Source organism: Chlamydotis macqueenii, chromosome 13 (genome assembly GCF_036417535.1).
Source record: "Chlamydotis macqueenii isolate bChlMac1 chromosome 13, bChlMac1.mat, whole genome shotgun sequence".
NCBI classification, from domain to species: Eukaryota; Metazoa; Chordata; class Aves; order Otidiformes; family Otididae; genus Chlamydotis; species Chlamydotis macqueenii.
The window spans coordinates 20862386-20882500 of NC_141568.1; the positions used below are offsets into that span (position 1 = coordinate 20862386).

General features: G+C 49.7%; 1 protein-coding gene across 7 annotated transcripts in view; it reads left to right on the plus strand.

Annotated features, from left to right (window-relative positions):
* The window catches only part of ZNF423 (zinc finger protein 423), a 221257-nt gene that overhangs the window by 61184 nt on the left and 139958 nt on the right, over positions 1-20115 (plus strand). For 3 of the 7 annotated variants that reach the window (XR_015260060.1, XM_086758434.1, XM_086758432.1), the window contains exons 4-5: positions 1109-1309; positions 5078-5158. Coding sequence is in view for 3 of the 7 variants with exons in the window: in XM_086758434.1 (XP_086614560.1) it covers positions 1109-1309; positions 5078-5158 (282 nt within the window). In the remaining 4 variants the exon portion in view is untranslated. Of the gene's footprint in view, positions 1-1108; positions 1310-5077; positions 5159-6345; positions 6631-15467; positions 19804-20115 lie in introns of those variants that run through there. The other 4 variants (XM_086758437.1, XM_086758433.1, XM_086758436.1 and 1 more) reach the window with 4 other exon arrangements.

The window sequence follows — 20115 nt, forward strand, 5'->3', positions numbered from 1 at the left end:
GTGCTCTGGCTGGCCAGTGCTGGCAGAGCTCTGGAAGCCTGTGCGGCTGAACTGCAGTGCTTCTGGTAACCAGTCTTCATCTTTAATACATTTTATTTTTCAGCATTGTTTCACATTCTCAGCATTGCCTATCCTTAATCATTTTGGTGCTGATCTGAGCTTAGCAACAACTCATCTCTCTGTTCGCTGGCGTCTCCTTAATGGCTTAAAACCCAAACGCATCCCAACCCAACAAGGCGGCGTCTCCCTCCCGCCTGGCCGACGCGGCTCTCAGGGTGAGCCGCTACGCGGTGCGGGGGCATCTGTTCCGCCAGAAGAGCCTGCGCTTCCCTCTCACTTTGCTGCGTGGCTCCTCAAACGTTCCCGTCTTGCAATCCGAGTGCGCGTGTGCTCGCGGAGGCAGGTGAAGTGGTGCGGGCGTAGGTGTTTCTGGAGCTGCCAGAGAGCTCGGTCTCCTTGTGCACTGATCCGCGTGAAAGCTTGCGGGTTTTTTGGCAGAGATGTTTGTGCCAGCCCACGCACCGGTCACGCGTGAAGATAAAAAAGGTGAGATGCTATTGGCTCCCATGGAGGCTGACACAACGCGAAGCTCACCGCCCAGCAAAGCACCTCTCATCAGGTCAGCGGGACCCCTTGCGTCCTGCGCTATACGTGTGCTTTGGGGGTCTTCAGCTAGCGCGGTTCCTCCTCGCTGTTACCCATACCGGGGCTCGGAGGCGGCGGGGAGAGGAGAGCGTTGAGAATTAAAATTCAGCACATGCCTTTTCTTTGCGGGCTGTAATTAATCTTGGCAATTTTTAAAGCTTTGCGAATCTGGTTAAGTGATAAAACACTAACAACTTTATATGACAGAGAGTTAGAGGCTCCCGCTCTACACCCACCAGAGAAGATTAGGAGAGAGCGTTTGCAGGATTCGCACTAAGCAGCAGAGAATACAGTTGAGAATTGTTGCGCCGCATGATACAAAAACCACATTAATATAATGAAAGGTGCCGGGAATAATGTGAGAGCAGCTGTAATTAAATGTATCTTAATAAATGCAACATCCTTCTTAAAGCTCTTGTTTCGCAGACCTCTCTAACTTAGAGGATGTTCTTGCTGTTGGCAGGTGGCCTGGGAGGAGAGCTGGAGAGCGAAGCGAAGGACAGCCGGGCCCTGGAAGAGAGGAACAGCGTGACAAGCCAGGAAGAGAGAAATGAGGAAGATGAAGACATGGAGGATGAGTCAATTTACACCTGCGATAACTGTCAGCAGGACTTCGATTCGCTGGCAGACCTGACTGAACACCGGGCACACAACTGTCCTGGAGGTAATGTTAAACTAGCTTTACAGTTCTGACAGGTGGTTAGCTGGGTAATTGGACATAGCAACAGCTTGAGGCCTCAAGTGAGATTAAAGAATTAATAATGTAATTTTACAGTTAATGTAATTTTATTGTGGTGCCTTGGGTAGCCTTTGTTCACTCCTTTAATAAAATTAAAATAAAAGCAACAGCTTTCCAATTGGAATCTGTCAGTAATTACGTTAGACAAAAATGTTGTGGGGGTTTTTTTAATGCTAAAAGTTACAGGCAGGGTATTTTTCCCTCTCTCTCCAAACCTAGGAAGATTTAAAAAGTTAACTGGCTGAAGCGTGCAAAACTCCCAGGAAGAAAGGCCTCTGAACCCCATAAAAGAACATGATGATTTCCGAGATTAAAATTCATAGTGTCAGTTTCGTAATCCCGCCCTAAAAATACACCGTTCTCCCTAGGTTATTCTTGCACTGCCTTTTGAATTTTATGGAAGTGAGGAAGGCATCAGCTGTGCTGGTCTGGATTCTGTAAAGTAAGGACGAGCTCAGAGCGCTAGTGTGAACAATTGCAGCACATCTTGTTTTTACGTGGCTGCCTTTGCGTGGCTGGCGGTAGCAGCAGGTATTCTGCAGAGCACGCTAAGCTGATTTACAGGGGTAGTAAAAAAAGATTTTGCCAAAGATTAAATAAAATCTTAGGAGGGGGAGTGCAGAATATGCTCATATGTATGTAAATCAGAGATTCTCATCCTTCACCTTCCTGGAATTGAATACTCTGCCATCACTTTTTCCTCCACACTTGTCTAAAATATTTTGAGGCGGTTGCTATTATGGCAGACGGAAAGGTGGAGGCTGGTAGAGGGCAGGAGGGTTAGTTTCTCCTCTGGTGCAGCAGTATCCCATCCTCTTTCACCTGAGGTCGCCTCCCTGGCCACTTCATTTATTTGGCAATTAGTCTGTGTTTTCTGCTCTTCTTTTTGGGCATGGGTAAACCCATGCCCAGCCCGCAGGGGGATGGGGATTGCAGTCCGACGCCTGCCCCAGGGCTCCTCACTCTGCTCTCTCCTTTAAACCCTACATAGGTTGCAAACCTGGAAGTGTGTAAAATTGAAAGGCTGCTTCTTGCAGGGTGATTTCTTGGCCAGCTGACAACCCTGGCATTGGCCTGAGACTTCTGCAAATGACATTTGTGCTCTACTGCAAGGTAGTTAGCAAGAAAATGATATTGAATAGGAAAATCCTTGTTTTTCAAACTGGAAGATGAGGTGCACAGCCCACATGGATGTTGGTCCTCTCTATCAGAGCAGCCGCAGGGACGAGTCATTTCTGACGCCATCCCGCGTAGCGAGTGGGACACCAGCATGCCACCAGGTCAGGCAGGCGGCCGTGCAGCCACAGGGCGTGTCCCTGGGCAGCTGCCGCTCCGTCGCTGCACCATCTCCAAAGTTGTGCTGGTACAGCCGCTCGTGCTGCTGGGGTGAGCCCCATCGAAGGAAAGGCTGGTTTTAGCCAGGGGGCTGCTGGGCTCTGGTCCCCCAAAGAGCTGTAATGGCACAACTGGGGAGCGGAGCAGTGCCGAGACGAGCGGGCGTCACTGGGGGGTCCTCCAGAGGAGGAGCGTAAGGTTATGACTGGTCACCAACAGCACTATGCGAAGGAGCAGCTTTTTTCCTGAGGCAAATAAACATTAAAATGTAGCAACCTAGAGATTCCATTAATATTAATACAGTCGGTGTTTTCACACCTCAGATTTTATTTATCCTCAACGTAATACTCCGTTACTGAGACTAAGAAAAATAAATTATATTTTTGAAGACTTATCAAAATAATTTGTTAGTATCCTCATGCCTAATTTTTGATTGCAGGTAGCATAATTTCACCTTCTTTTACTGTCTTCACATGTGCTGATGATTTATAAAGACATTTTGTCATAGAAAGGCACCATATAAACTATACGCATCTACATGAAATAGGTGCTAATTATCTCCATGTGGGGATAGCCTCGTTCCAGAACAAGAATGTCTGGTTTCTATTTAGTTTAATCGAGTGTCCTGAAGTGATTTAAAGTAAATAGGAAGATTGCAGTCATATATTCTGGAATGAGAATGTTTCCATGAAGACAATCTGCAATACTGCTTGATAGTCTTACCTTGAGGGGAAGAAACAGCCCACAACCCCCTTTCAGATCCACTAGTTTGTTCGATAGCCAGGAGAAATTTTGTTGAAAGCATGCAAAATGCGCATCTTTGCTGAGTTCGTCTGAAAAGACTTGCACCACCCGGGTGAAAATCTACCACCGCGTTAGGAAGTGTGGTAAATGTAAAGATTTTGCCCCACAAAATAAGCTATTTGGCTGCATCCTTAGTTACCCTGCCCTCCTTTTGCCTGAAACGCCTGCCCGGCACATCCGAGGTGGTAACGCAGTGCCTGACCTCTCGGCAAGCTAGGTTATCCTGTCGTAATCTGAAGCAGGGCTTTCAGTCATGTCTACATGGCTGCAGATCAATACAGGTAATATTTGTAGTGATAATATCACCAGGCTGCTAATACAACATAACTAATGACTTCCTTTGGGATGCTGAAGTTAGGAAGGTGTTGTAGCTCTGGAGCGTTGCAGGATTACGAGAGATCACTCCAAAGAATAGGATAAACCATCTATTTCACTGGAATCCCTTAGAAATTCATTACGGAGCGCTGAAGTTCTAATACAGCTGGAACGCAGCTGCTTTGACATGTAAGGAGGTAACAAACAGCCGTTTCCCCCCTCGCCTTTTCATGTATTTCAGGCTTGTTTCTTTGAGGACAAAACGCTGCTGAAACCTAGACATCTCTGGTAGCATCAGTGCGTGCCATTCCTTTTGATGTCAGGGTAGTAGAGATGTTCTCCTTCTGACAGAATTAGGTGCTTTTTATACCTTTTGCTCCTGACTGATGTCTGCGATTGCAGGGTGTAGGTTTCCAGTGTCTACGGGGATCTGAAAAGGGTCTGAACGGGGGTGGCTTGTACTGAAAGAACACGCTGTTTCCTCCCCAGCTCATGGCTTCCCTTGTCTCCTAGCTTGCCCCCCGCGAATGAGCTCTCCTGCAGCAGCCCTGCAAATAGCGCCTTAAACAACTAGCAAGCATCTTGAAAAATTCTCCCAGAATAAATAAAAACACCCAGCCTATGCGCTAGGTGTGTTAAGCTTTTAAAATTAATTTAAAACTCGATGGTACCCCATGTCCCCTTCACTAAGGAAGGCTTAGGTAACTGCCATCGGCATCGCGTGCAGGCTCTTTTATTACATTATTTTTTTTTCCACACTGCTGTTACAGTGTAGGTGTGGTAGCATGATGCTATATTACAGCATTAGTGACAAGAGCACAGACTTGCACGGGGGTTTACCCGTCGCTGTGCCCTCCAGCCAGCACCAGAGGCTGCATACATCGAGCGGCTGTTCTGCCGTGCATCTTTGTCTGCTGGCCGGTGCCGAGGGGTTTGTCGTCCGATGACAAGTGGTTAAAAAGCCACGAGATTTCCCATTTTGCTTGTGTGTTTTAACCCACCCGAGTTAGTCTGGGTTTAGCTCCAGTATTTTACTGTGTTACTTTGGCTTCCTCCACCCGTCGCCCCTGTCCTCCCATGGGTCGGAGCAGCCTCACGCAGGCTTTTTCCCTTCACTTTCTCGAGTGAACGGAGAGTGGCTTAAAGCAATTAGCGCACCGATGAGGCGGACAGAGGTAGGATTCGGTGGGGTCTCTGAGCATTTCATGAGGTCCTCTTCTGTTGTTGATAACTTTACAGGTTGTCTGTTTCAAACAGCAGCAGAGCTATATATGGATATTGCCAGCTTGGAAGCGGCTGAGTTTTCTAAACTACTGTACGGTAGGAACTAGTTTATAATTCAAGTCTTGCAGTTGCTCCTTTTAAATGCCGTGTAACTCGTACACTAGGCTTACGTTTGAAACGGGGTGTTGTAACTGTTTCATGCTAGTGTATAATTTTGCATTTTCTCGGATTTCACCTGCTACAAGAATTATAACTGCCGTGCAACCGTACGTGCGGGATGCTTACCCGGAAAACCGTATACAGCAGCTTGTCGACGTCTCACAAACGTTTTTGTCAGGTGGCGCTTTGTACTTCCCACCGGCAAAGAGAGACTTCGTACACGCAATTCCAAAATTCGCCCTCCCCCAAACCGAAACCTTTGGTTGCACCCGATTGGCCTCTCAGAGATTTTCTGTCGTTTTGCTGCTGCTGCTGTTGCATCTTTAAATTGACGAATTACTGATTATCCTTCACAAAAGAAACCGAAATACAGTTGTGAAAAAGCAGTGTGGAAACTTAATTATACACCTAGTTTATACAGCTGTGTCTCTAATGACCTACTGGCCCTAATTACTGTGTTGTGGCTCAGCCTGAGCGCTCCTGTCCTTGCCAGAATTCTGCTCCTTTCTCTTAACCTGACTAGTGTTTCAAGCTAAAAAAAATAACAAGTTTCCTTTTTTTTTGTTCTTTTCTACATTGTTGTGCTGAAATGCAGTTTTTCTTCTTTCCAGAGGTCATAGCCGTGTTTTAAAATTGGCACCGGAAAAGCTCAGTAATACCACAAACTGTAAAAACACGGGTTTTCCCCGGAGTCCTCAGTGCTCGCTGTCTAGATGGGAGAATGGGCACCGGGGCAGCGTTTGTGTTGTCAATCACTCGGAGGGCTCCGGGCGCAAGCTCCTGTCCTTAGGGTGGCCCAGGCATCCCCGCTCCAGGTGCAGGGGCAGCAGGGCTCCTGAGGGCTCCGGCCGCCGCCTTGGCCGCGCCGCCCGGGCGCTCTGCGTGCCTCCCCGTGGTCGGCGCGTGTGCCTGTTTTACCTGGAGGTTCCCACCCAGCCTGCGAGGAGGCTCTTTGCAGGACTTGTGCCTACCCACACCCGAAAATCAGTGTGCTGGTAAGGTGCTGGGCTGCCTGGCTTTCTGCGCAGGCGCTGGGTGAAATACGCATTTATCATGTGGAACACAAAGCATCTTCCCGTATCTGAATTTGGATCTGAAGTCAAACAGAAGCACAGTTGCAAATTTGATGAAAAGGCATATGGTAACCTTTGCCGTACGCAGCCCATCCTGTGCAATGTGTTTCCTGAGCTGCCGCTTGCCAGCGAGAGCTGCAGCGCTGCCCGGCACGCCGGCCGCCGGCACTGGCTCTGCCCCCGCACAGGGTGTTTGCGTGAGCGGGGGCTGCCCGCGAGGGCGCTTTCCGTGCAGCGTTTAATGTGTTGCCTGTGTCTGTGAAAGCTTTGCCAAGTGTTATGCTCCCTGACAGCATTGCTTATCTGGCGGATCGGAGGGTCATCCGGCAGGCGAAGGTAGGTGAGACCTCTGAGCGGCTCCGCACCGGCTGGGGCACGTGGCCCCACACGCAGCCCTTCGGCACAGGATGGTGTTAGCGGGGGCTGAGGCTCAGCAGTCGTTTTGCTGGCTGTCTCTTGGATTCTGCAGGGTTTTGGGGATGACGGGGCGTGCGACTATAAAACAATGCTCGCTCACCATAAAGACCCAGCTCAGGATTTGCTCTGTCGCCTCACGGAGGGTCTCCCGCAGCGGGGGCACGGCGGCGAGCCCGCGGCAGATCCCCAGCCGCGCGGGAGCCAGCGCGAGGAGCCGGGCAGTGTGCTGGCCGATAAGAGTGTGCCAGTGCGCCAGGCGCCGCCCTCCGCAAATCGCCACTGCCGCGTTTGTGCCGGGTCCCCCGGGACGGTGGCGAGGGAGGCAGCGCCAGGCGCTGCGCGTGCAGATAGGAGCACTGCCAGCGCGACTGCGGGCGGGTTGGTTGCGTATAACCGCAACCCCTGGTAGGAGGGGAGGTAATGAGCTGTCTCTACCCCTTTCTCAGCCTCCACGTAGCCAGCAGTCACCGTGGACGGCCCAGCTATGCGCTCTGAGGCTGCACAGTTGTTTCTGAGCAATGATGATGTCTTTCCTCAAGCAGCGAATATTTTTCACATGGAAAGAACATTTTTCCCTGTCATTTCTAAACATGTGGCCCAGTGAGGAGCTGAGGATGACACGTTTGCGTGCTGGTATTGGCAAGGGACTGCTTCATTCTTGCTACTTTAATTGAGTTCTTTTATCTACTTTTATCTAGTTCAAAAAGTAGTCTGCAAAGTAAGCACAGGTATACATGAAGATGGAGAGAAGAGAACAGGGTGCGTGTTTTAAATGAGGCCTCTTAAAGAAAGCACGTGTCCTTTCAAAGTCTTAACCAGTTTGGCACCTGAGATATTGCTGCGTCAGAAGTGGGGAGATGAACAAAGAGTGATGCACCCCGAATGCTGCGAAGGCAGAGCTGGCTGCCAGGTGCCGGCCGTGAGGGCTCTCGCATGTGGCAGGACCGGTGTTGGGGAACTGGAGCGTGTCTGGTCCCCCTGCACTCCCCCAGGGCTCAGGCAGCCCTTCTGGGGCACCGGGGGTGCCTGACCTCCGCCTCTCCTTCTCCCCCTGCTTCAGATTTCTGTTTGCCAAGGATAATCCATCGCCACGTGGGGCTGCGTGGGGCAGGATTGTTTCTTGGCATTATAGAATTCTAAGTGAATAATAAATGTTTTTGAAAAAGAGGAGGGAGGGGTTGCAGTGGAAAGGCTCCTTCCAGGGCTGGAGCCTGCTGGGTGGTAGCGGTGCCCGCAGGGAGGAGGATCACCGCTGCCCGAAGCGGGTCCCAGCACGCAGGGGTTGGTAGAGAAAGCCCAGTGTGAGAAACTCAGTTCAGAAAGGCAGTGAGGATAGCCTGGAGACTGCAACAGATGCGTGCTTGTTATCAACTGGCCTTTAGGAATGCCTCAGAGAGCGTGGCGGAGGGTGTGCTGGGGTTGTCCTGTCTCCAGCGGACGAGAGCCTAGCTCGTTTGTGCCTACGGCGCTGCTGAAGGGCGCACGTTGCCTTCCTGGGGGCTGTTGAGGGACAAAACCGTGTTGGCCGTCTGAACAGCCTTGGCGGGTTCAGAGCCATCAGGGTCCTCACACTGCAGACGGAAGCAGCGAGGGAGAGGTGCGTTCAAAGTCTGCTTGTTTTCCTGATCTCTTCCCCTGTCCCTTAGCAGACCGTTGGGGAAGTGGCCTTCATATAAGAGTGGCCGTGCTGAGCCAGCCTGATGCTCCCGTCGCACCCTTTCCCCCAAATGTTCTCCTAGCTGTCAGCAAGCTTACCTGGCCGCTTCTTGGTGCTTTTTATTTAAATTCCTCAGGTAATCTTCTCCCATGAGTTCCCATTTTCAGGTTTTTTGTTGAAGCAAGGTATGCATCTCGCATTTCCCGTGGTGGGGACTCAGAGTTGAGTTACGCACTGGGGCAAAGTATCCCCTTTTGCCCCCTTCAGCTCCGTTACCTGCTTTCATTTGAGACCCTACCGCTCCTCCAGTGGAAGAGGCAGGGAGCGACTGCCCCTTTTCCACCTTCTCCACCCGCTCATGCCCGAGCAGACTCCTTTTGCTGCCGTCCCCAAATCTGTATTTGCAGTCCTGTTACTGATACCTTCTGTATCTTGACTCGAGTACGAGACCAAGGCATGTGGTGGAGCATGGCTGATGAGGCAGCGAGTGGGTGAGGAAGCCGTCTCCTTCATCGCTGGTGCTAGAGACGCGGTCGCGTTTGTGTGTCTGCCCTGGTTCCCAGGCAGGAGGCGCGGGATAGTGCCCGTCCTGGTGTGAAGACCTGGCAGACAGAAAGGTGGTGGCTGGCTGCGTAGGGGAAAAACAATTAGGACTTCAATGTTTATTAAGAGAAAAGCAACCAGCAGTGCATTTCAAGCGCTCATCACGCAGCATGATTTTGCTGCTGGAAGTAGTGGGATTTAAAAAAGCCTTTCTAATTTTGATTTCTTTGGATTTGGAGAATATAATTTTTTTTTTTTCAAAAGTCAATTAAAAATAAAGGAAGTGTGTGTACAAACGTTGTCAAGAATTCCCATCTTTCATTTTTTTTAAAGCAAGCTCTAGAAAAAAGCATCCCTGCAGAAGTTCTGTGGTGCATATTTGAATGCTTTTGTTGTAGCCTCATTAAACTTGGCTTGTCTGCAGATACAGCTGGCATGTTATTAACTGTGCTCCAGGCTTGGGGAAGCCAGAACGCAGCCTCCACCCCCCGGTGCCGGCTGGCTGGAGGGAAACGTGCCAGCATGGGTTGGTCCTCTTCGGCTGGCTGGCTTTGGGAGCGCTCGCTGGAGCATCTCTGCATGGCCCCCGGGTCCGGGAGCCCGGAGTTCAGCCTGCCTCAGGTGCCGACCGGAGGGGGGGCTGCGCGGCATCCTCTGCGCTGGCCGGCAGCCTGCTCCAGCGCACCGCGACGGTTCCTTGCGAGCAGGATGGATCCACCAAGGTACGTGGCCTCCCGTGGACAACCTCAACCAGGTACCTGCCTTCTCCGTAGGGCTCTCGCGCCTTTCTTTACTGTGGGCTGGCAAGAGGCACGTTAGCAGTCGTCTGCCAGACAGTTTCTCCGTTCTGAATGATCTCGCTATTGGACTGAACCAGTTGGATAAATGGAACAAGGGAAATATTTTCCCTGCACCTGCTGGAGAGGCTGTTGCTCTCCAAGCTGGGTTTCACATGGGAGGACCTCCATCAGAGGTCTGAGCAGCGTCTGACTTTCTTCAAAGCTTTGGCAACAAGTGCGTACCTCTTGAATGCTGTTCCATTTAAGTAGTTTTAATGGATATTTTTAATAGTAAGGTGACTTTTAAAAACAGATGTCATAATTTCATGTTTAATTCAGATTGTTACAATATACTCGGTAGAAATGGAAGTTAGATAATACATGTTAAATATAGGAATTGTTATTCAAACTTCTTGCTTATTGCAACCAGCTTTCATTGCCTTAACTAATGGAAAAATTGATCGGGGGTTTCCAAGGCACTTGGGGCACAAGGGAATGGGAGCACTCCGTAATCTTTAAAAATTTAGACTAGCAAGTCCTTTCTGACACAAGGAAGTACTATTCTTATTTTTGTCGTCATGGATGGAAGAAGTCATCGCTCTAATTTGGCTTAAGTTTGGACTTTTAATGAAAGGGGTGTTCCTTCCTTACATCTCCTGCCTTATGCTAGACAAGGTTTGTGTTGTCTTTTGGAGCCGACGTTGCTGACAATTAACAGGATTTTGTCTGCATGGCTCCTGGATCTGGTGCCCTATGGAGCTGCACAAGGTAGGGATGAGAGATCAGGGTCTGGAGGAGAATTCAAGACCTTCTCCCTTACCAGCCTGACTTCTTTTGACTGTAACTGTGGCTTCACCAATTTTCCCAATAACGTTCTTGAAATTGGTGGAAGAGCCAAGGTCTTTAATCCAAGTGGGTGTCTTTGTTGGTGACACCTATAACCAGGGGGGTGAATGTCCTCTTGACAGCACCATTTTTTGGGGTGCTGTAGGTCCACCTCTTTAGGCTTCCTCAAAAATCTTTCTCAGCGTAATGGTGAAAGACTTTTTGGCTCCTCCTTATGTTGCTGCTCAATTACTGTTAGCCTTGCTGAGGAGGATGTAAGGAAATGCTGAAGGAGCCCATTGCTTTTCCCTGCTCCGGGGAATCTGTTACATTAAACATTTGAATAGATTTTTGAGCGCAATTCCCAGTCATTTCCTCTACAGTGAACTCGGTTGAGATTTGATGTAATTTCTATAAAATGGTCATTTTAGAAGTCTACATCTGCTAATTATTCATTAGAAAATTTGCAAAGATAGAAGAAGAGCAACTTCCCTTTATGACCTCACAGCCTACAGAAATGTAAATGTATCCACCTGTGCTTGCTTGCTCTGCACAAAACTGAAAGTCGGTGATTTACTGGGCTCCAAGAGTAGCCTAGGCAGATTTGAATGGCATCATTCAATCTGCATGAGTAAACCATAGCAACGAACCAAGCCCAAACCAGCCAATAACTCAATATGCCAAAATCTCAACGTGCCTCTGGGGCCGTTTTCTCACAGTTGTGACGATACCTGGTCTGTGTCTGCACGGTATGGGGTTTTGCTGTCGTGGGTTCTTCTGGCTGGCTCCTCGGCGTGACCGCTCTCTTCCCTTCCCTCTCCCCGTTGTCTGTGCCGGTGGCCCTGTGGGCTCGCTCCTGGCAGGCTCTTGCCCTGCTTGCTCCTTGCCAGACCGCCACCATTTCGCATCTTGCTCGCGGCAGTCTTCTCCCTGACACCGTGCTGGCTTTTGCCCTTTCCCGGCCCTGCGTGTCGCCGAGTCACTTCGTGGCTTTTACCTTTAAGTGACACCTGACTGTGTTACTGTTTTCTCCTTTCCTCTGGGCTGCAGTTGCTCTTTCGCCCACTGTCCCGGAGCCAGCTCCTCCCTGGGGCTCTGTACACATGCGGAGCCTTCCTCTGGCCGTCCCACGGGGACCAGCACCTGCAGATCTCCTCAAGGTGCTGCGAGAAGTCGGGCTGCGCCCTGTGCTGTTTCGGAGGCACTCTCAGCTAGGTTTGGACGAGCTAAAGACCAGCATTAGGCAAATCTTTGTTCACAAGACCTGGCAAATTACTGAATTGGCGTTCAGACTGCATCCGGATCCGACCTGGGCAGCTGCCTGATCTCACCTGACAGCCCTTCCCTGCTCCTTCCTCTCTCAGGGACGCGTGCCGTGGTTTGTTTTACAAGAGCTGTTTCATGTAGGAGTTGCATTCCATTAGGTGTTTTAGTGGTATCCAGTGTGACTGGGTTTGGTTTTGACCAGATTTGGTACATACAAAGCAGACAGTATTCCTTGCTTTTTATGGAGGATAAACTCTTTAGTCATCTTTAGAGGCAGCCACGACGCTGTGGCATTCCTCACACAAATGAGACAAATTTAACCCAAAATTTAAAACAAAATAAAATGAAATTGGGTAGGATCTTCTTGTCTCATAGCTTAAAATTCAGTTTTGAAGACCTGACTAGCTGAAATTGGCTGTCTTGAATATAACAGCATCACTTTGGGGGAGCACCAGTCTTAACGAAGAGGAATGAGGAAAGCCGATCCTTGCAGAACGCTGGGGGAGTGATTTTGCGAGTGGTCCCGGAGTTGGGGAAAAAGTGCAATCTGGGTTAGCGAAACCGTCTGCTTCTCCAGCGGCTGCCGCAGAAATTGGCCGTGCATGTCCGGATCACTGAGTGACAGGCGGGAGGCTCGGCTCGTGGAGAGCCTGGCTGCTCCGAGCAGGGGGGAGAGGAGAGGGAGGGAGGGAGGATGGGGAGAAAAAACAATTTGTGAACTTGCCCCTTTTGAGATGGCAAATGCTCCTTTCCCTGTGCCCAGGCTTGTTGCTGAACAGCCGGCAGCTGCATCCTGCTCTTCTCTTGCTGTCAGCGAATGTCACTGCAGAAACCTCCGCAGTTTCGAGGAGCCGCTGTTCGTACACAGGGAATAGAGGAAACTCTGGACAGAAATGTTGTGGTGTGTGGGCTGCTCTGGGTTTCACTCCGAGGAAGATGATCTCCACAAATGTTTTAAATTACTCTGTCCTTGATAATTCTGGTGGTATGGAGCCCAACCAAAATTGCAGGAAAAAAAACCAGGCTGCTCTGTTATAGCAGACATTAAAAAATGAAGGGTTTAACTTTTGTCCTGAGGGTGATAATACAGCCCCACACAGCTGAAAACCAATCTGACCTTCGCCCACGTGACGCTGTTGTCTCGGTCTGTCTTTCATTTCCTTTGGTTGAGTGAAGGCCGTGGCATTCAGGAGGGAGGAAAGCCAGAGGGAGGTGGGGAGAATCCTGTTTTCTCTGGAAAGGCTTCGGTGCTTGCATAAGTTGACTCCATAAAGAGAGTTGCTGTAGAACTTTTGAATTATTTCGTTAAATTAAAAAAAAAAAAAAGTCTTCTTAATAGCCAGCAGTCACATTAAGGTAAGGAAGATACATGCTGTAAAAAGAAGTGTTTGTGATATAAAAAGTTCTGTTTTAATTAAACCTAGAATTAGCCAGTGACAGTGTTTTGAAATGAAGGCTTCACACAGCAACAGGAAACCTGCACATTCATTTACAACCAGAAATTTGTGCCCAAAGGGCAGAAAAGAGGCCAATTATTTTTTCCAGAGAGAGTTTAACATTCTGTGTTGCAGGCTTTGCACAAACAAAGAGAAAGGTACCCAGGTACACGTCTATTTACATATACATCAATACAGCAACAGTCAGGGCTTGTGTATAAGCAATATTATTGATTTTCAAAAGAGAGGTACAGTTTCAATTGGTGAACGACTCCTTTTGCACAACATCCTGCAGCAAGCGGTTCCCACCTCATTTTCCCAAAGACAGAGAATGGAGTAAGTGAATGGATAAAATTCTGTGCGGAATTTAATTCTGTTAAACAGCAACACCGACAAAAGGGAAATGACATGCATAAGTACATCTTGATATTCTTTTTTACTTCTTAAAAGCGATTGAAAGTGCAATCCAATCCCATGCTCCCTCCATCCTCATTGAATTTAAATGCGACCCAGAGCCAAAAAGTTGCCAGGTATTTCTTCTGGGAAACAGGGACTTTTCCACGCAGGCTTTACAAAACCGAGCTCGCTGTCGTTCTGCCTACCCCAAACTGCAGTGTTCCCACTTCATGTCATCGCGCGCAGACAACGTCCCGTCATGCCGTAGCCATAAACTACTCTGTGGCTTTATGGTTTTGTGCTATCGATAACCCCAGGTGCTGCAGCGTGGCGAGAGTTCGGGGCATCTGCTGTTTCCTTTGTTCGGGAAATGTTGCCTGTTTGAGGAAGGTCTGTGAGAAATGTCAACTTCTTGTGAAAAAGATAAAGACAGAGATTGGATTTAACTGTAGAGATTAATCCCTGCTTCGTAAAGGTTAAGAATTAAACAATTTGCTCATTAATCTATTTGGGATGATGGAGATTAATTTGTGACTACTGCTTTTTATTTCTGTGGTTTGTCTGATGTGCCAGCCGCTGCGGACGCTGTTTTACGTGGTATTAAAAAAAACCCAAACCCAGCAAATGTGAAAGACGTCGGGACCTTCTCCTGGCGAGCTCTGCTGCTCGGGTCTCCATGTGATGTGCCAAAATGCTCTTTGCGTAAATGTGCAATTTAATAAGTCATCGTTCTGATTAACGCCATTAACTGCTTAACTACTGTAGAAATTGGCTTCCGAAGTTGCTCGATGGTGGCGGTTGCTCTCCACGTCATTCCATTTGCTGGCTCGCTGGGGATAATGGTATGCAAGGGAAAGCAAGAAGGTCAAGGATCTTTTTGTTTAGTCTCTTTGCACATTAAAAGTTCTATTATGTGTTTGTGTTGCATGTGGTTTCCAGTCTGTTGGCTACAAGGCTTTCAAAATCCATTGATGATGAGTTTGCGAAGCTAAATATATCTTGTGGGTTATGACTACCGAGCTATCGCTTTCTGTAGCGGTCAGGGCCAATATTTAACAAGTGTTTTCTCAGAAGGAGGAATTTTGAAACCGAGTCAAATGATCTTACAAAAGGGTTAACAGAAATGCTAATGCGGGAGATGACGGCAAAAGCTGGGCCTGCGCTGGCCGTGGGGGTGGTTGAAGCTGTGCTGCGCTGTTCATGGGGAAATGGGTCTCAGGTTGGGGCTTTTTATGGGTTTTCGGGGGTGGGGGAGGGCTGTGGTATTGTTGTGAATGACACAGCCGCCACAAAGCTGAATGGGGTTGAAAAAAAGCGGTGTCCTCTACGGCCATCCCTTTCTCTGCCCCAGCAAGGAGTAGGCCCTGCGTGCTGCGGCGGGGGGCACGCGTGGGGGCCCGGTGTGGCCTTGCCCCACGGCTTCCCGCTGCCCCCTCGTCTGCGCTGCGGCTGGCAGGGCCGTCGGGCTCCACCGCGGCCTCGCCGCTGCTGCTTGCCCGACATTTAAGGGACTGGGAATCCAGACCGCAGGATGCGGCCGCGTCCTGAGGGCTGGCACGGCAGCCTCGCTTGTCTTCACTCTCCAGCTCGCAGAGTGACCTTTGGAAAAACAGTTTCAGCTGCTGTGAAACACTGACAATAGCTCTGAGAGACTTCGGTTCGGTATGCAATGGCTAGGGTTACTTTCTGATAATGAAAACTAGCAGGCGTAAGCGCGGCGGCAGCAACGGTTCACGTTTCAGCTGGTTGTTTCAGGCTGTCTACAAACTCAGGCAGTGTCACTGCCTCCCTGCCAGGCATCAGCACAAGATACTCCTTTTCTTTTAAAAATGAAAAATGCTTTTTTTTTTAAAGCAATTTGTGTTCTGACTGCATGAGTACCTTCCCACCTGTCAGCTGAATCCAGCGTGTTCGTTCCCAGGGGTAACCTGGCATCTGGGAAATTCTGCCTCAGCCCAGGCTGATCCCCTTCCCAGCGTCTTCTGTGTTTCCAATGGAAATGGAGTTACACCGTCGCACACCATCCTTTGCATTACTCTGCTCTGCTCCAGCATACTCCTGCTTTTATAACTCTCAGTTTAAATCCAGCTGCTGGGCTATTCCGGGAGCGTTGCCGTTATCTGTAAGCGGTCCTGCTTTTCACTGTGGGGCTGGTAAGCTCCAAAACATCTGCAGGCAGGGTCCGTCCAGCTTGTGAGTCTTCAGAGGATATTTACCGAGTTTCATAAGGCTTGGACCCATACCCACACCCATCCTCGATGCAGTGTCTGCAGATTTATCCCCGAGAGCCTCTTACAAGCTTTGTTTGTATTACTATCTAGAGCTATCCCACTGCAGAAATCCTCAGGAGACAGAAGTGGTCAAGAGTACTTGGAAACATCTGTTAAAAATTCAGACAAACACTGCACTGTCACTAGAAGCAGTTAGGACGGGGCGAATGAAATGTATCATGTGGTGCTCCAGGAAAAAAGGGACAATTTTTTTTTTTTTTGTTCTGTTACTTTTCCTTAGAAATGGATAGTTTGGGCAGTAGATAAAGCACAGCTGGGGCGGAGAGCTGCGTTTCACCGGTGTCACAAACTGGAGAGCCAAGCCTTGCGGGCTTAGGGGAGCACTGCTCCCACAGCGCTCACGTTTGATTCATCACACGCTTTCGACTTGGTTCAAGAAACCCTGCACTGATTGTGCAGACCTAGAAAGTGGCGACCTGAGGAAATAAGGGACTTCGCCGTCACTTTTCTGTTGCTTGCTGTACTTTGGCAAAAGGGAAGACGAAGTTGTAGCAACGAATCTAATGGATGAACTCTCTGAGTAGTTGCTGTTACTGGATTCAGTGAGTACTTGAGAGATATTGGCATTTGTCCCTGATGATGTATCATGAAGTTACAGGCAATTTGGCAGGGGAAAAAAAGTTTCCTTATGCATAAGGCTGGACTTGCTATGATATTGCGTTTCTCCATCGCAGCGGTCCCACTCAGCCCCCCACCCGACCCCGTTCCCAAAGAGTGCTCTCACCTCCCTTTCCCGTCCTCTGCCTGCAAGCAGGACAGGAGGCAGCAGGAGCTGTGCTGGCCGGCCGCGTGGCACGCGAGTGCTGATCGCCTAGGACAGGCCCAAGAGTGGGGATGAGTGCTGACTCTGTTCTTAGCCTTTCTCTCAGCAGAGAGAGGGTCGCTGTCCTACCAGATCAAAGGAAGCTTCACCAACCCTAGAGAAACTCAGTTTCTCTCCATCCCCAGCTGGGTGTGACTCAACAGTTAATAGGAAGGGACAAAGAGTTAAGACATATGACAGGCAATATGTTCACATAAACCTTGTTTTCTTAGGATTCCAAGCTGAAAAAAACAGACACTAAGCTCCTGAGAATAAGTGAGTCACTTCAGATGGAGACTTGATGGACAACATTGGCTTTGTTAAGCACTCTGCAGGTAGCGAGGGGGTAGGGTTAGGGAGAATTTCCAGAAATGTGGGGGAGTCGTTATCAGAAGGGTAAAGCTTCCTCTGCCACGCATCCTCCGTAGTGGACCCTGCGTTACCCTGGTCCCTCCTCCTTTGAGGAGCCTTTTGAGGAAACGTCTCCTGTGACAGGAACGTCTCTCGGGTCTTTTCATCTGTGAGCTGCCAGGTGAAAGAATGGGGCTAGAGAACAAAAGATGTTCAGATACCGCAGACAGGCTTTTGTAGGATCTGCCACGTCAGCTGTCTCTTACGAGGTCTGCTGTATTTTCTGTTGATGGTGCTCATCCCCCGAGGATTCCCCCACACCTGGGAACGCTTGCCATAACCCGCACTGATATTTTCCTCAATGCCTTTCATTTCTGGGTGCAGATGGATCTGGCATATCACACACCGTCCTTGCCCTTCTTCTGTTCTGCTCCTTGGCAGTCCCAGCTTTCCTGGCTGGGAGCTTTCATCCCACCTCCCTCTCCGTGTTTTTCAGGAGGGGCTTTGCAATTATTTATAAGCTGGCTTGTCCTGTTTTCTGACATTTTCCGTGTAGTCTGTGGAAGAGGAAAGCTAAGTATATATTCTCTGGTTTTACTGGGAACAGAAAACTTGAAGTAAACGTTGCTGGTCTGTGTTAGCCAGTTTTGTTGGGTTTTTAGGAGGCAGGGAACCCTCCCTTTAACATCAGTGGTCTTCTGAGTGGAAAAAGTCTTAGTGGCCTGTAACCAGCCACCTCTTGCCTTTGATGTGTGTGGAGATCCGGCAAGGGCAGGCAGCCAGCTCGCTTGCCTGCTTGTTGGCGTGGGGTTGGCTGTGCTGCTTATTCTGCATTCCCCCTCGCCACCCGCAAGTGGATTTTCTCCCTCCTTGCTCCTACCATGTGCCAGAATAAGCAGCACCCTGCGATTTACCTCCTTCTCCTTCGCTGGTTGTGTCCTGGCGCTTGAGATTTTCCAAAGTACACCACGGTAAGAGGCAAAGCTACAATGATGTGGGCATCGTAGCTCTTCTAGAGGCATCCTTAGGTTCTCAGAATGAAGTAAATGACTGTTCAAGCTGAAGAGCAATGTTTTCTCATTGTGCTGCTGCAGGTAGGTGGGAGGAGTGACTAACTGTTCCCCTGGAAGTAATGAGGTGGACAGGCTTGTCTGCTGCCCAGTGCTACAAGTCGGAGGACCCCGTCCTCCACCACATCGATGTTTTGCTTGCCCACATGCCTTGTGTGTGTGTGAGATAATTACAGGTCTCCCGGCTACCTTCTCTTCCCAAGATAACTCAAAACAGAGAGCCTCTTCTAAGGAGAAATGTATTGCCTCTCCAGTGTTATGCACACAGAAATAAAATTTCTTTCAATTTTGACCAACCTGAGATAAAACCTGATGGTTGCAGCTGAATCTCACTTCGAGTTTTTCGCTAAAACTGTTCAAAGCAAAATAGAGGGTGGAGGATCTCATGTGAGCCAAAACTAACCTCCCTGTTCCTGCCAGCGAAGCTGCACTGCCAGATTTGACACAGCCGTGCTCTCCAGCACCTCCTTTGAACAGGAGCGTGGTGCTGGAGGCCGTTTTGAAGCTCCCACTTGAAACGCTCTCTGTGAGCGAGCGGAGCATTTTCTGGCACTTCAGCTTCTGTGTCTGGTGGCTGTTTGTGCTGTGCCGAGCGGTGAGTCGCAGCCCTCTGAAGGCAAGCAGAAGGGTATCTTAGAAGACCTTTCAGAAAAGCGAGGGTTGTTTTTCAGCTGGAAGCGCTGTTGGTGTCTGTGGTGAGACCGGTGTGGCGAGTCACGTCTGCAGTGTTTCTAAGAATTACTGGGTAGTGCAGCGGCTCATCTGAATACTCTTTTTGTATGATTTGTGCAGCCGGTGACTTCCTCCTGGTACAGGATATTTCCGTCGTATTTTTCACTCTGGACTGCTGGATACGGGGACGTGCTCCTTGCTATGCTTTTGTTCTTAATTATATACTTGAGTTACAAAAGTGCAGAAGCCCTCACCTTTTGCTGAAATCTTGAGGAACTCTGGCTGTTCGTCATCCCAAACAGTCAAGTAATTGAGCCGCAGACTTCGCTCTGAATCGGTTGTTTTTCGTAGCTCACCCGATTGTTCGTGTTTCAGGTGGCTGGCTCTGACTCCACGACAGCAGTACAAGTTAACGGAACCGAGTGTGCTGCTAGGGCCAGCTCTCCGTGACATTAGCGCTCGGGATGCACCAGCCGCGCGGGCGGGGATGGGCGCCTGCGTTGGAGCGAGCGGGTGACGGGCGCGGCCTGGGTTCTGCTGGGCTCAGGCAGGTCCCAGGTCCCCGTCTCAGCGGGGCTGAGCAGCCTGCGTTGGCGCCTTGGCTGCGGGGACTGCGCTGTCGTCACAAAGCAAATTAAAACCGGTCTGGATGCGGGCAGGGCTCGCTGTGGGCTCCCTTCCTGACGCCGTGGGGCTGTCCCTTCGTGGAAAACGGGTGTGGGACACGATCCTTCCTCCATGCCCCACGTCGGATCTGTGATAGCAATTAGCGTGGCTGCTGCCGCGCTGCTGGCGCTTTGGCCGTTTCCAGTTGTTTTGCCATTTTAGCATAAAATAAAAATACAATTTCTTGACAGCAAGAAAAAAAGGAACTTCAGAAATGCTGTGGTTTAATTCTTAAATTTCCTGCTCTGTCCCTGAGCTGGCCGTTGAAGGAGGCCGTGGGGAGGGATGCAGGGCACCTTTCGGGCTGGCACGGCAGCTGGCGACGCGCAGGCCGTGAGGTAACGAAGCAGGACTCGGCGTGCGGGGTGACGCCTCGTGGCAGTGTGTGAGGTAGAGCTGTTTGTAGGAGAAGGCACTGGTGGAGCGGCGACGCGGCCCAGGCCGAGGGCTCCGGGATGGGCCCCTTAGCGATGGGTGAGGCTGTGCGTGAGCCTGGGAAAGTCTCGCCCATGTAAGGGGCCTCAGTTTACCTGTTTATGAAAAAAAGTATGCAGAGATCAGGACCGGCACGTGGGAGACGTTTACTCTCTGTGATGATTCTGACATCTTTGGATAGAAAACTGTGTTTTATGATTAGGTACTCTTTATTT